We start from the raw sequence: 16,635 nt of genomic DNA, 5'->3' as shown, positions 1-16,635 counted from the left end.
GTTTTCAAGACAAAAATTACCATATTAAGTGTATCTGAAAACTGGAAAAAGTATACATTGTATAATTATTTGTTTAGCATCTATTTCCCCTCTAGAAGCTAAGTTCCCTAAAGGCAATGACCAATATGGATTTTGCACAATCCATATATTCCAAGCATAATACAGAATAGGTGCTCAATATTCACTGAATGACACTAAAAATTCATGTTCTTTAAAAAGAAATTTTTTCAGGCCAGGGATTTAGCTCGGCAGTTTGGTGGCCTGCCTCGCAAGTGCAAGGACCCGAGTTTGATCCCCAGGTACCAAAAAAAAAAAAGAAATTTTTTTCTAAAATGAAAGGTAATATTAACACTCATAGTTATTGCTAATTATGGTAACTCTCTAAGCATCTTTAAAAGCTTTTATCCCTGATAAGTTGTTGAGTTTTTGTTTTTGTTTCGGAGGAGGGTTGTTTTTGTTATTTTGCAGCACTGGGGTGTGAAACCAGGGGCTTTTGCAATAGCTACCTGCCCAGCTCCATTTTTTTTTTTTTTTTTTTTTTTAAATTTTGAGACATAGTCTTGCTAAATTGCCCAGTGTGGAATTAAACCTGCAATCCTACTGCCTCAGTCTCTCAGAATGCTCAGATTACAGGCATGTGCCACCATCTGGCTTGACAAAAGTTTTTTTATTTTTAATTTACTATGACCTAAAAATGAATAAGTGACTCAAAGTAGTGGAATTACTATGAGAAGACCATCAGCTCTGCCAAGGCATTATGGTTATCATTCCACAAGGCAACACTAAAAAATAACTTTTAAACTAAGCATAATTTAATACACTAAGCGTGATTCTTCCCTTTGTATCTTTCTCCTCAAGATGTTAATCTATAATCAAAAAACAAACTTGCTGGGCACAGTGGTACACACCTGTAATCCCAGCTACTCTGGAGTTTGAGACAGAAGGATCACAAGTTCAAGACACAAACTTCTGGTTTTCCCAGATTCCTGAAACAACTGGAATGGCTGTTATATCCCTAGGCAACAAATTGAAAGCCAGCCAAGTACGCATCAACAGATGAACACATGTACAAAAATCAGTGTGTATACACATTGGAATTATTTTTGAGCAATAAAAAGAAATAAAGGTACTTTAAAGGTTAAAAAAGTAATGACGCTGAATCCTGAAAATATATTAAAGGGAAGCAAGCCACACAAAAGGACAAAATATTACCTAATTCCATTTACATGAAATACCTAAAATAGGTAAGCACATAGAGATAAAAGTAGATTAAAGGTTACCAGGAGCTGAAAGGAGTAAGGAGTTATTGCTTAATGGCTTCTATGTAGTTTCTATATAGAGTAATTAAAAAGTTTTAGAAATCAATCGTGATAAGGGTTGCATACATTGTGAATATAATTGTCACTGAATTCTACACTTAAAAAAAGGAAATCCAGACATCCCAATAGGCTCAAAGGTTAGTCATGAAGCATCTCTGTGATTACAAGATTACAAGTAGGTTTACACAGCAAATATATTTACATGTAGATTCTGCTGAACATAAAAATCTCTGGACACTATCTACTAGACTCCAATTTCTGTAAAAGATCACCGCTTTCCATATCTGATAATCATTCCTTAGATTTAACAGATCTGTGTATATGAACATCAATTTTTTTTGAGGGGTGATGGATCTTGAAAGAAATAGAATTTTAAAGCTAAAAGGAATCTCAGGTCAAAAATAAGGAACATTCTGATGATTTCTTTTTGAAGAAATGTCCATAAATCATGTTTTCTTCAGAATGATAGCTCTAAACAAGGAAGGTAGTAACATTCCAGGTTTCAGTGATGCCTTAAAAAGACTGCACAATCTTCAAGAGGCTTTAATTTTTTTCTCAGAGGAAGAGCTGCTATAAATAATATTCACCAAAGTGACTATGCCAAGGCAACATAACTAGTTTTCAATCCATGCTCATTTTTCTCCTTTTGAGAAAGAGGTTAGATGCCTAAAGGTCCCCAATTTGATATACTAGGTATGTGCTTTCAGATAATTTTCACTGAAAGTCAATGGGCCTTCAAACTGGTCATCTCCACCCTAATGGACTCACTGATGACTCCTGAAACCTGCTACTCTAGCGCTTCCAAAAGCTGTAAATGCCTGAGTTCCCCTAGCAAAACAGCTACATGTCTATTAGAAACACACAGGCTTTCTAAATCCATCCACATTCCTAGCCTTTACAGAACATTCTTCAATCATGTCAACATCTTTTAAAAAGGCATTTGGGTTTTGCAAGATGAAAAGAGTTTGGGAGATGGATGGTTGGTGATGGTTGCACAACAATGTAAACATATTTAATGCCACAGTACACTTCATTGTTAAACTCACAAATTTTGTGTGTATTGGAGTTATTTTTAAGTGCACTTGGCTCCATATTTTTAGCATGCAAATTATCCAATTTGTGGAATTTATGTCACTTGTTTCTTTTCATTCTCATTCTCTCTGGCTATTTGCTTTAACACCAAGTAGGATGCATGAAAACCTAATTATATAACCAAGAAGCAAAAGATGCTTGGGCTGGGGATTTAGCTCAGTGGTTCTGGTGCCTGCCTCATAAGCACAAGGACCTGAGTTCAATCCCTGGTGCCAAAAAAAAAAAAAAGATGCTCTATTTCTGGCATTCCCTCACTTGACCACTTCAAAACACAAGTGAGGAAATGCTTCAGATTTAACCAAAGAAAATATTTTTAAAAAATTTAAACTGCTGTTAAAGGAGTTTTTGTTTCTAATGTGAAGCAGTATTTTTGATCCCCATGGAGAAAATAAGATTAGGGACTATCAATGCCAATCATCCAGTATACGAGTGAATATGCAAACAGCTATAGAGACAAAAATCACAAAGACATATGAGATAACAAAGCTAAACATATTTCCTCTAGGGTTTTAAAACTACTGTGTCACATACCAGGGACTCTTCAAACAAAGTCTCAGATCTTAACAAAAATTAGTCCTTTCATGTATCAGTTTGTTTTTTGCTTGTTTTTTGAGACAGGGTCTAAGTATGTACTTGAGACTGAACTGGAACTCACTATGTAGCCCAGGCTGGTCTCGAACTCACAGCAATCCTCGTGCCTCAGCCTCCCAAGTGCTGGGATTACAGGCATGCGCCACCACACCTGGCTATCTCATGTATCAGTAAAAAGCAGTGCCTTCTGCATTTTGTTAATAAAGTTAACAGATTCAAGGTGGGGATGCTCAGTGGCAGAACCCTCTGATTCAATTGCCAGTACTACCAAAATTAAACAAAAAGACTGTCATATGCATATTCAGACTCAGAAGATAGAAAAATAAACTAGACATACTGGCTTTTGATATCCTTTTATGATGATAACATTATATTTCTTTTAATATAATAAGTGAATTAAACTTAGTTGCTTCATAGTAAAATAATAACATCCAGGGAAGAAAATAACCTGTAAATATAAAAAACTGACCACTCACAACAGGGTCATCTATATATTTTGATTTATGGTTCTCAAACCTGACTGGCCACCAGAAGTCCCTAGGAGAGAAAAGTAGGGAGAGGAAGAAAAGAGAGGAAGAACAAGAAAAGCATTTAAATAACACTTTTCTAAACTCAGTCCAGTGGGAGATTGGCAAGTAAGGTAATAAGGTCTGGGGATCTACAATGACAAAGCTCCCTAGAATAGCAATGGCAAACTTATGGCACACGCCCTGGAGCCAGCTGTTTCTTATCCTTGAAAGCTCTACAAGATTCACGTTGCCCTAGAAGACAGTGATGACCAATCATGTTTTACAACTTTCTTCCTTAATTGTTCTTTTATGAAAGGAGTCTGTTTTTTCTTTCTACCAGTCTTCTATCCTTCTATCTTTCCTCTACCACCTAGAGCCAAGAATTGAACCCAGGAGCTCACATAGAAGCTTTATCATGGAGCTACTTCCCCAGCCCTTTTTGTTCTTTTGAGATATGATCTAAGTTGTCCAGGCTGACTTCAAACTCTTGCCTTAGTCTCCTGAATAGTTGGGATTATAGGCATGCCTTGCCATGTCTACTTTTTAAGCAATAAAATACCCTACTGCAAGCCTAACAGTAAGGTTCACATGCATTATTTCATTTAGTTATCAAAACAGTCCTGTGAGATAGACAGTATTATTCCCATTTAACAGATAAGGAAACTATAATCTAGAGAAATTAACAAAAGTACTCAACCAACAACTAACGGAGACAGAATTTAAAGTTATACTTATATATCTCCAAAGCCCATCTCTCCTAGAAGCAGTACAGTAGAGCAGAATGAAAATAGCTTTGAATGACTGAATCGGAGCCTAGGTCCTCATACCTTTAGAACAATTCTCTCTCCAATTCATTTGTTTCCTCATCTGTAAATAAGGCTACTAATACCTATCCTGCCTATCGCAAGATTTTTTGAGACTGAAGATATGAAAATACTTTCAAAGGCACGAATTATCAAAAAAAAAAAAAAAAGCTACTAATGGGGAATTAGAAAATACTAATTGAGTAGCACAGTAGCTGGTTAAATGAAGACTTTGCAACCAGACATTATAGGACTCATTCCAAACTCTGCTACTTCCTAGTTATGTAACCTTGAGGAAGTTACTTCACTTCTATGCAATAGTTTCTTCATCTGTAAAATAGAGGTAAATAAAACCAATCTCAGAATTTTCTAAGGGTTAAATGAATTAAGGCATGTAAAATGCTCAGAATATTCTTTGCCACAAAGTAAATACTTGACAAAATTGAGTGTTAGAATTCTACTCAATTTTAAAAAGCAGCATCACATTTTTAAAAAAATGTTCAAATGCTTAACAATAGTACAAAAGAAGCACAGAAGATGCTGACCATATTTTTCCTTACAAAAAGCTGGATAAATTCCAACAATTCTGGAAGTAAACAATTCAGATAGTTTCAATTTTCAATCTAAACTATATGGCTTCCAAAATGCTTCATCTGTGCATTTAAAAATATCACTTAACAACTTTTTCCTCTAAAAACATTTCATTTGTTTATTAAAGTAATTTTGTTAAAGCATTATTATACTTTTATTAGTGTTTTGATAATTTTGCTTCAAATACCCTTCTACATAAGATTTGATGTCTAATTAAAACACTAGCTTTCAAGAGGAAAAATGTAACAAGCTGAATCAAAAGATTGTGAAAATGTCAAAACAAAAGGGTGCTAGTCTTAAAAGAGTTATTTACTAAGAATAACAAAGAGAAATAAGGGAATAATTCTCACTAAAATAATATAATTTAATGATGATCATAAAAATTCTTTTTACCAGATTGGTTTCTAGTCCAGACAGAGTTAGAATGTGAAACAAAGTTGGCACTTCACTAAGAAATTCCAGCTGCAGGTTATCCTAAATATCCGATATACAACAGGAAATGTAGCTACTGATTCAGTGGATTTCACCACTTCCCTTATTTAAAAAATTTCTTCTGAGATGCCAACAAGCTGGAAAAAAAGGTTCCAAAAGCTGTTACTAGTCAAGAGTTAAATATTAAAAATTCCACTGCATAACCCAATGAGCATTTTTATAATATAGTTATTATATCTCCAACACTCTACGCTAAGTCTAAATTCTGAAAATTTAAAACACCAGGAATAACAATGGAACTCAAGTAACTCACAAAAATATGATGAAAAATTAATTTTAAATGAACTGAATGGACATCCAAGTTCTTTGTTTTTTTGTTTTTTACTTTTGGTACCAGGGATCAAACTCAGGTCCTTGCACTTGCAAGGCAGGTGGCAGAACCACAAGCTAAATCCCCAGCCCCTCAAGTATTTTTTTAATTCTAACATGGTATTTTAGAGGTTAGACTAACATCCTATTCACAGTAAACATTCTGAAATTGGTTCAGTAAATATTTGTATCTGTCACCCCAGTATTTGTATGATGCTCTCACCTGAACTGAAATATTGAAAGAGAGTTTATCACACATACCTCTCTGGCAATGTTACTCAAAGCTTCATCTTCTGCAGAAAATCGATCTTTCACAGGTGTTCTTTTTCTTCCAGAACCTGGAGTCCCCATCTTGTGTTCTTAATAGTCTTTTAAATCTGAAAGTAACTTCACTTTATGTTCAGTCCTGAAATAAATAGAAATACAATTTAGAATGTTTCTTTGTGCAGCTTTAAGGCTCTTTTATACATTCAATTTTAAAAGAGAATTATATTTCTTTTTAGAGAAACTAATAAATACCTTTTCCAAATTATCCCAATAAATTTTACAATTTAAATGTGTATTAATAACTTAATTTCATTGTTATCGACAACAATGAGTTGTATTATCACAAAAAAACTGCATTAAGCAGCAATGCTCTCAGTTTAAAATTATTTCTAAAATCTATTTCCATTCCAAAGTGAAAGACATTTCAGAAATGTCATTCAGCATAAAGTTTTAGAAGAACAATGTTTAAGAGGTTTTAATATTTAGCCTTAAATGTAGATACATTAGTAACTTTGCTTTTTAGTGTAATTTTCAAAAATTCCAATTAAATAACCACAATAAAAGAACAACTGAAGTCTTATTCTACAATTAAAATGTAGACATAGTGGCACAGCAACCTGCCTCCCAAGTTCAAGGACCCAAGTTTGATCCCTTGTACTTAAAAAAAAAAAAAAAGACATTCTAATTCTAGACACATAAAAATTAGTGACCCCTTAAGTTACGACCAGCCTGACATATGAACAGCTTGGATTACGACCAGAATTTTAGTTTTAACTTACAACCAAAGTCTTGAGTTATGACCCAAATGTCAGCCACTTGTGTTCCCAGATGGTCGCAGATACATATTTAACCTTTCAAGAGTTATGGAAGGAACATTACAACACCCTTTCCTGGGTGGAGTTAATTGAGAAATCCTGGGTCAGAGTCTCTCTAAGGACACTGAGATCTGCCTGTATACAGGGGAGAGCCTTGGAAGTCTGTGTAGAGCATGACCAACTTGAGTTACAACCAGCCCTAGAAAAGAAATTAAGTTTGTAAGTCAATGGTCCACTATACACAGGAAAAAACAGACTTGGCTGGAAGAAATTAATAGTGAAGCAGTGATTTTGTCTGCTTGCTTTCTGAAACAGATCTAGCCCAGACTGGCCTCCAACTCACAGCAAACCTCTTGCCTCAGCCTCGCACCTCACCCTCCCAAGTGCTTATATTACAGGTATACACAATATCTGGTGATTTAAAAAAAAAAAAAAAAAAAACAGGATCATGAACATATTTTTTGCTTCTTGAATCTGTGAAATTTCAGCAGCATTGAGGAAAGGAAGATATAACATTATTCCTGGAATAAATATGAGACCTGCTGTTGCCAAGTACTACATGCTAACGATAAGAGCAATCAACAAAACTGATGCATTGTGCTGGGGATTTAGCTAGTGGTGTCACCACCTACCTTGCAAGCTTAAGGTCTTGAGTTCGATCCCTGGAGGGGGGGATACTGATGCAGCTTAATAATTAAGAACATATCTATGGATTTATATAATTATAATTATTAAATAGACCTATTTTACAAAAGAAAAGACAAATTCACCTATCAGGACTAAATAAGAAGGATAATAAAGACCATCTAACCTTTCTAATACATGACAGGGCCGGGGATTTAGCTCAGCAGTTCAGTGGCCTGCCTTGCAAGCACAAGGACCCAAGTTCAATCCCTGGTACAAAAAAAAAAAAAAAAAAAAAAACACTCCCATGACAGGGGGCCGGGGATTTAGTTTAGTGGTTCACTGCCTGATTGGAAAGCACAAGGTCCCAAGTTCAATCCCTGGTACCAAATAAAAAGTTTAGGTTCAATCCCCAGCACTGGGGGGGATAAAAAGAAAAGAAAAGAGAAATTCTCAAGTCTCCCCTAAAAGAACAAACTATATTAAAACTATAAGTGACTTTAAAGCACTAAAATTTACTTGATCCAAGCAAAATAAAGCAGAACCACATCCCAAAAGTTTTCTCCAATAAAAATTTAGGCCATTCGCATCATATCTGATATCATTTTTTATTACCCAAAGTTACCCTGTTATACGGTGTCAAACATAATGAAGACTGTTGATGGTTTTTTACTTCATATGGAAGTGATTATTAAGAAAATAATTCATTCAAATGGAAGCAAACAAAAATGTACATCTAAAAAAGAGTTGCTGATAAATCAAAGACACAAATCAGGTCAATTCCTGAAAAGCAGAATTTTTTCAGAAGTCTTCAATCATTTCAGCTTTTGTGTAATTTGAAAGATTATTCACTGAATAATATATAAAAATATTGCTATTTACTAAGAAAAAAGCACAATACATTACAAAATTCATTTTTAGACTGGAGTGGTAATTTAACTAATGTACTAATGTAACTAATGTATTGGAACCATCCAATATCTGTCTTCAGACCACTTTCCAAGGACACACTAAAAATCATTTCATAGAAGCAAAAGGGAAGAAATGTAAACATATTCTTATTATTAACATGTAAAAATAATTACAACGGGAAAAAACAGCCTTGGCTAGAAGAATATCAATAGTTTAAGTGATTTTTGTTTTTTTTTAAGTAGAACGGAATTATGAGTGTATTTTTTGCTTCTTGAAGCTCTGAGGTTTAAATAGCACTGAGGAAAAGGAAATACGTTTTCTAAAAAAAATAATTAGACCTAGAGCTAAATTACTAAACTGGCCTCAATAGTGGATGGCATTCTAAATAGGCACAATACATCAGACAACTGAGATACACTATCTGAAATGGCTACTGATGGTATTCTTCCAAATGTACCTTTTCCTCCTCTCTCCCTATAATCAATTTTCCTTCTTCCTTAAATAATACTACCTATGCCTTAAATCTGGCAGGATACTACTAGCCCACAGATTATATAATAATTATCCTTTCTTAAAACATCTTAACAAGCTCTACACTAGTCAACTTTGAGAAAAAGATAACAGTAAAGAGACATAAGCACAGACACGGCGGGTGCGCGACCTCCTGGACTGCATGCCACCAGATCCAGTAAGGACCCAAGGACCCCAGAGGAGGTATCTCCAGCTGCCTGCCCGGGACCACCCAGCAGGTGCATGACCTCCCAGACTGTGCGCCCCCAGATGCAGTAAGGACCCAAGGACCCTGGAGGTCTCTCCAGCTGCCTGCCAGGGACCACCCAGCAGGTGCATGACCTCCCGGACTGCACGCCATCAGATCCAGTAAGGAAGGTTGAAACAACCCCACAACCTGCTCCTCCTCCCCCGGTTCTCAAACCTCCTGATTGGGCCAGTCCTTGGACCCACTCTGCAGAGGCATAGGTGCTCATGAAGGGTAGTTTTCTGAGCTCCCAACTTTGAACATCTTTAAAGAAAGGGGAGGGGAAACCTGTAATAGAACTGAGTGGAGTTCAATCCTGCGGGTTGGGAAACTCAGGTTAGACCTTGTGGACTGAGGTCAGTCTCAATCGTGGGGACCTGGCATTTGCTAGCCAAGACCAAGGGATTCGGTTCTGCATATGGCTGTACATGTAGTATAATATGACAACAGAGACATAGTCTTAAAGAGGCCCTTCAAATTCTTTTTTTGTTTTCCTCATTCCACCCTAAAATTTCTTTCTTTCTTTCTTCTGTCCTCTCTCTCCAACTCAGTTTCTTGCTACACCATATTATCCCTCATCTCCCTTTTGATACCTGCTCCTGCCCTAACTCAGACTTCTTCTTTTATTAATTTTCCCTTTTTTGGGGGGGTGTTTTGTTTTGTTTTGTTTTTTCTTTATGTTCTTTTCTCCAGTCATTTTACCTCACTCATGGCTCTGTAGCTTCAAGGGAAGGCAAGCGCCTGTTATTGTTAAGGGGATATATTCGTGTCCTTATTCCTGCACTCTGTCTATCCCCTCTGAAGCTGATAGCTTTGTAAAGAAATTAAGGTCATTCTAAATCCTCTCGTTTCACTTCAAACCTGCTCCAGTTCTTTCACTTATCTACTCCTCTCATCCTAATTCAGTCTAACCCCCTATCCTAAATTGTAAAGATGCTATATTGAAAAGCGTATTCACTGCAAACATATTTTGGGCTGCTTCTTGATATTAATTTAATTCACATGGTTTAAAGGTGATAGATTAATGACTGCCACAAGTGGTCAGTTTGCAAGCTGTGCTTGATCCTATTGGGCTGCTGAATGTATCAACTGGGATAAAGGATTGTGATTGATTTAATGAGTTTTCTCTGATATCATGAAAATGAGGATGTCTATGAGTTATTAGAAACTCAAAAGCTAAAACACAACTATATCAGGAAGATTTAAGTAATACCCAGAAATTAAAGGACAACCCAACAACAAAAATAAAAATATAATACACTTAAGCAAGACACAAACACAGATTTCCAGTTCACTAATGGCAAACAGTAGGACAAATGAGGATGAAAAGTCTGATAGTGAACCAGCAGGACACCCTAGACCCATAGCACAGGAGGTAAAAAAACAGATCAATCAGGCTCTAGAAAAACTCAAATCAGAAATAATTTCCCAATTAATCATAGAGATGATGAGCAAAATGGAAGTCATGATTCGAACTCTAAAACAGAAACTGACAAATAAAAAAGATGAGCTCAAGACCATGATAGAAGCCATGAAGGCCCAGCATAAGAAAGAAATGGAAACAATGAATGCCCAACAGAGGAAAGAAATGGACTCCATAAAACAGATTCAAACAGATATCCAGGAGATTAAAAACTCTTTTGAAAGTGTACACAACAGAATAAAAGATAGCAAAGATAGAATTTCAGATATAAAAGATAGGATCACAGTCAGCGACCGAGAAAAAAGAGGTCTCTCCACATGGCACCAGATGTAACAATTCCCAATTTGAAACTATACTACAAAGCCACTGTGATAAAAACAGCATGGTACTGGCAAAGAAATAGGCCTGAGGATTAGTGGAACAGACTGGAAGACACAAAAACAAATGCAGATGTACTCAGCTACCTCAACTTTGAAAAGGAGCTGACCATCCCCAGTGGTGGAAAGATAGCCTCTTTAATAAATGGTGTTGGAAAAACCGGATGTCAACCTGCCACAGATTAAAATTAGACGCTTATCTTTCACCATGCACTAAATTAAAATCCAAATGGATTAAAGATCTAAATATTAAAACAGAAACATTAAACTTGCTGGAAGGTAAGTTAGGCAGAACTCTGGAAGACATTGGTATAGGAAAAGACTTTATGAACAAATACTCAGTAGCAAGGGAACAAGCAGATAGAATCAACAACGGGGATCGCATCTTACTCAAAAGCTTCTGTACTGCAAAAGAAACCATCAGCAGAACTAAGAGACTATCTACAATGTGGGAAAAAATTTTTACCAGCTGTTCCTCAGACAAAGGACTATTATCAAGAATACATAAAGAACTCAAAACAATCAGTCCCCCCAAATATAAAGATCCGATTCAAAAATGGGCATCCAAAATGAACACACATTTCTCAGACAAAGAAGTAAAAGCAGCAAGAAAATATTTGAAAAAATGTTCCACATCACTGGTCATTCAAGAGATGCAGATGAAAACAACACTGAGATTCTACCTTACCCCACAAAGAATGGCTGCTATCAAGAAATCACACAATAACAAATGTTGGCGGGGTTGTGGGGAGAAAGGAACCCTCCTCCATTGTTGGTGGGAGTGCAGACTAGTGCAACCACTATGGAAATCAATATGGAGATACCTCAAAGAGCTTGGACTGGAGGTTCCATTTGACCCAGCCATCCCTCTGTTGGGTATCTTTCCAAGAGAACTAAAAGAATCATATCACAGAGAAGTATGTGCACCCATGTTTATAGCGGCACAGTTTGTAATAGCTAAATCTTGGAAACAACCTATTTGCCCATCCGTTGGAAACTGGATAAAGAAGTTGTGGTTTTTCTATAAAATGGAATATTACTCAGCCATAAAGAGCGAGAGAATAGATTCATTCATAGGAAAATGGATACATATTGAAGATATACTCCTAAGTGAAATAAATAAGTCCCACATGTGTAAATACCAAATAGTTTCCCTGGTGTGAATATTCTGCAACAATGCATAAGATTCTAATAAGATTACTGACATTTAGAAATGGGAGGAAAGGAGCTAAAGGTGTAGGGAAGGTGTGATACGTAGGGGAAGAACAAAAAGGGAAAAGAAAAAAATGTGAGAGAATGAAAAGATGAAAATAAAGTGTTTGTAGATGGGGAGGGGAGGAGGGGGTGAAGGGAGGGCAGAGGTAAGGGGAAAAAAATGAGAATCAAGACTTGCCATGTAAAGGTACAAGATCCCAACAATGAATGTAACTGTACTGTATCCCTAAAATGTACCAATAAACTCAATTAAAGCTGAAAAAAAATAAAAGTGTCAAAGAATTTGCAATTAAAAAAAAAAAAGAGGTCTCTCAAAAACAGTAAAGGATCATGAGAAACCAATCCAACAATTTCTAGATGATGCAAAGAAAAATAACATAAGACTGATAGGAATTCATGAAAAAGCAGCAGAAAACGCAAATGACCTAAAAAAGCTCTTCACAGAATTAATGACAGAAAACTTCCCAAACAGAAGGGAAGAATTAGACATACAGATAAGTGAGGCATATAGAACTCCAACTAGCCTTGATAAAAAATATCTACACCTAGACATATAATAATCAATATCCCAGAAACCCAACAGAAGAACAAAATACTACAAGCAGTAAAAGAAAAGAAACAAATCACATGCACAGGAAAGCCCATCAGAATCACAGCACACTTTTCAACACAAACCCTTAGGGCAAGGACAGCCTGGAGTGAGGTATTCCAAATTGTAAAAGAAAATAACCTCCAACCTAGACTGATGTATCCTGCAAAACTCTCTTTCAAAATAGATGGGGAAATAAGATACTTCCACGACAAAGAACACCTGAGAAATTTCATGAACACCAAACCAGCACTGCAAGGAATTCTAAACAATATACTAGAAAAGGACAATGAAGGGCACAATACCATGAGGCCCAACAGACCAAATCAAATAGGCAAGGCAAGAAACTAAAAGGAGACAGGAGAAAAAGTAAAAAGAGTCAACAATAGGACAATAACATGACAATAATAAGTCAGAATATATCAGTTATAACCATCAATGTTAATGGCTTCAATTCACCACTCAAGAGAAACAGATTGGCAGAATGGAATAAGAAGCAAAATCCAACAATATGTTGTATACAAGAAACACACCTAGTGCAAAAGGAAGTCCATAGACTGAAAGTGAAAGGATGGAAAACAATTCTCCATGCGTCAGAAGTCCAGAAAAAAGCAGGGGTAGCAATCTTATTCTCAGATAAAGTAAATTTCAAACCAAAACTCATTAAGAGAGACAAAGAAGGACACTACATCCTTGTAAAGGGAACAATTCAAGAGGAAGAGCTGACAATCATAAACATATATGCACCAAATATAAATGCCCCCAACTATATAAAACAAATATTAAGTAACATGAAAAACCAAATAAGCACTAATACAATTGTAGTGGGGGATTTAAATACCCCACTATCACAAATTGACAGATCACAGGAATCTATGGGACACAATGAAAGCAATTCTATGGGGAAAATTCTTAACATTGAATGCCCACACTAGGAAAACAGAGCGGGCTCAAATAAACAACTTAATGATGAAACTTAAACTCCTAGAAAAACAAAAGCGAGAAAAACCCAAAGCTCTAACAAGAGAGGAAATTATAAAGATCTGAGCAGAAGAAATCAATGCAATAGAAACTAAGAAAACGATACAAAAAATAAATGAAACAAAGCTGGTTTTTTGAAAGAATAAATAAAATCGACAAACCCTTAGCTAACCTTATCAAAAAAAGGAAAGAAAAGGCTCAGATCCATGCAATCAGGAATGAAAAAGGTGAAGTCACAACAGATCCAAAAGAAATCCAGAGGATCATGAATACCTACTTTGAGAACCTGTACTCCAATAAAATGGAAAACACAGAAGAAATGGACAGATTTTTAGATACTTACGAATTACCAAAGTTGAACAAAGAAGATACAAATATTTTAAACACCCCAATTACAGTCAGTGAAATTGAAAATGTAATTAAAAATTTACCAACAAAGAAAAGCCCAGGCCCTTATGGATTCACTGCTGAATTTTACAAGATATTTAGAGAAGAACTACTGTCATTACTCTTCAAACTTTTCAGTGAAATTGAAAGGGAAGCTATACTTCTGAAGTCATTCCTGGAAGCAAGTATCACTTTGATTCCCAAACCAGGGAAAGATGCAACTAAAAAGGAGACCTACAGACCAATCTCCTTAATGAATATAGATGCAAAAATTCTTAATAAAATACTAGCAAACAGAATACAGAGGATTATCAAGAAGATCATCCATCCTGACCAAGTGAAATTGAAAGGGAAGCTATACTTCTGAAGTCATTCCTGGAAGCAAGTATCACTTTGATTCCCAAACCAGGGAAAGATGCAACTAAAAAGGAGACCTACAGACCAATCTCCTTAATGAATATAGATGCAAAAATTCTTAATAAAATACTAGCAAACAGAATACAGAGGATTATCAAGAAGATCATCCATCCTGACCAAGTCAGATTTATTCCAGAGATGCAAGGGTGGTTCAACATATGAAAGTCAATAAATGTAATACATTATATTAACAAAGTCAAGGACAAAAACCATATGATCCTCTCAATAGATGCAAAAAAAATATTTGATAAAATTCAACACCCATTCATGATAAAACCCTGCAAAAAATTGGAATAGATGGTCTATACCTCAACTTAATAAAGGCTATCTATGAAAAACCAACAGCCAACATCATATTAAATGGCCAAAAACTGAAAACCTTCATGTTAAAATCAGGAACAAGACAAGGATGCCCATTATCACCACTCCTCTTCGATATAGTTCTGGAAACATTAGCCACAGCACTTAGACAAGAGAAAGTAATTAAAGCAGTAAAGATAGGAAAGGAAGAAGTTAAACTCATTATTTGCTGATGATATGATACTCTACATGGAAGACCCAAAAAACTCCACCAAAAGACTTCTAGACTTAATTGACAGATTCAGTAGAGTATATGGATACAAGGTGAACACCCAAAAATCAATAGCCTTCTTATACACAAATAACAGACTCATGGAGAGAGAAATAAGGAAAAAAATTCCTTTTACAATAGCATCCCAAAAAATGAAATATCTACGAATCAATCTAACAAAAGAAGCAAAAGATCTCTACACTGAAAACTACAGCACTCTGAAAAAAGAAATTGAAGAGGATATAAAAAAATGGAAAGATATCCTGTGCTCCTGGGTAGGAAGAATCAACATAGTGAAAATGGCCATACTACCAAAACTTCTATATACATTCAATGCAATGTCAACTGAAATTCCAACACTATATTTCACAGAACTAGAAAAAAGAATCCAAAAATTCATTTGGAACCATGAGAGACCTAGAATAACAAAAGCCATTTTAGGCAATAGACACATGGCACCGGGTATAACAATTTCCAATTTGAAACTATACTACAAAGCCACTGTGATAAAAACACCATGGTACTGGCAAAGAAATAGGCCTGAGGATCAGTGGAACAGACTGGAAGACACAAAAACAAATGCAGATGTACTCAGCTACCTCAGCTTTGACAAAGGAGCTGACCATCCTCAGTGGAGGAAAGATAGCCTATTTAATAAATGGTGTTGGAAAAACTGGATTTCAACCTGCCACAGATTAAAACTAGACCCTTATCTTTCACCACGCACTAAATTAAAATCCAAATGGATTAAAGATCTAAATATTAAAACAGAAAAATTAAACTTGCTGGAAGGTAAGTTAGGCAGAACTCTAGAAGACATTGGCATAGGAAAAGACTATGAACAAATCCTCAGTAGCATGGGAACTAGCAGATAGAATCAATAATTGGGATCTCATCTTATTAAAAAGTTTCTGTACTTCAAAAGAAACCATCAGCAGAACTAAGAGACAATCTACAATGTGGGAAAAAAATTTTGCCAGCTGTTCCTCAGACAAAAGACTATTATCAAGAATACATAAAGAACTCAAAACAATTAGCCCCCCCAAATATAAAGACCCGATTCAAAAATGGGCATCAGAAATGAACAGACATTTCTCAGACTTAGACAAGAGAAAGTAATTAAAGCAGTAAAGATAGGAAAGGAAGAAGTTAAACTCATTATTTGCTGATGATATGATACTCTACATGGAAGACCCAAAAAACTCCACCAAAAGACTTCTAGACTTAATTGACAGATTCAGTAGAGTATATGGATACAAGGTGAACACCCAAAAATCAATAGCCTTCTTATACACAAATAACAGACTCATGGAGAGAGAAATAAGGAAAAAAATTCCTTTTACAATAGCATCCCAAAAAATGAAATATCTACGAATCAATCTAACAAAAGAAGCAAAAGATCTCTACACTGAAAACTACAGCACTCTGAAAAAAGAAATTGAAGAGGATATAAAAAAATGGAAAGATATCCTGTGCTCCTGGGTAGGAAGAATCAACATAGTGAAAATGGCCATACTACCAAAACTTCTATATACATTCAATGCAATGTCAACTGAAATTCCAACACTATATTTCACAGAACTAGAAAAAAGAA

General features: G+C 35.6%; 1 protein-coding gene across 22 annotated transcripts in view; it reads right to left on the bottom strand.

The window, feature by feature from the left end:
- The window catches only part of Lrrfip2 (LRR binding FLII interacting protein 2), a 111,655-nt gene that overhangs the window by 73,750 nt on the left and 21,270 nt on the right, over positions 1-16,635 (bottom strand). For 21 of the 22 annotated variants that reach the window (XM_019208258.2, XM_019208266.2, XM_010629687.3 and 18 more), the window contains one exon: positions 5,968-6,112. In XM_019208258.2, the coding sequence (XP_019063803.1) occupies positions 5,968-6,057 (90 nt within the window). In that variant the 5' untranslated portion in view covers positions 6,058-6,112. Of the gene's footprint in view, positions 1-5,967; positions 6,113-6,752; positions 6,988-16,635 lie in introns of all 22 variants that reach the window. The other variant, XM_019208260.2, reaches the window with a different exon arrangement.

Source organism: Fukomys damarensis, unplaced genomic scaffold (assembly GCF_012274545.1).
Source record: "Fukomys damarensis isolate Sample0158 unplaced genomic scaffold, DMR_v1.0_HiC HiC_scaffold_28, whole genome shotgun sequence".
Lineage (NCBI taxonomy): Eukaryota > Metazoa > Chordata > Mammalia > Rodentia > Bathyergidae > Fukomys > Fukomys damarensis.
The sequence above is the reverse complement of the archived record's forward strand: the minus strand, read 5'-3'. Positions and strand labels throughout refer to the sequence as shown.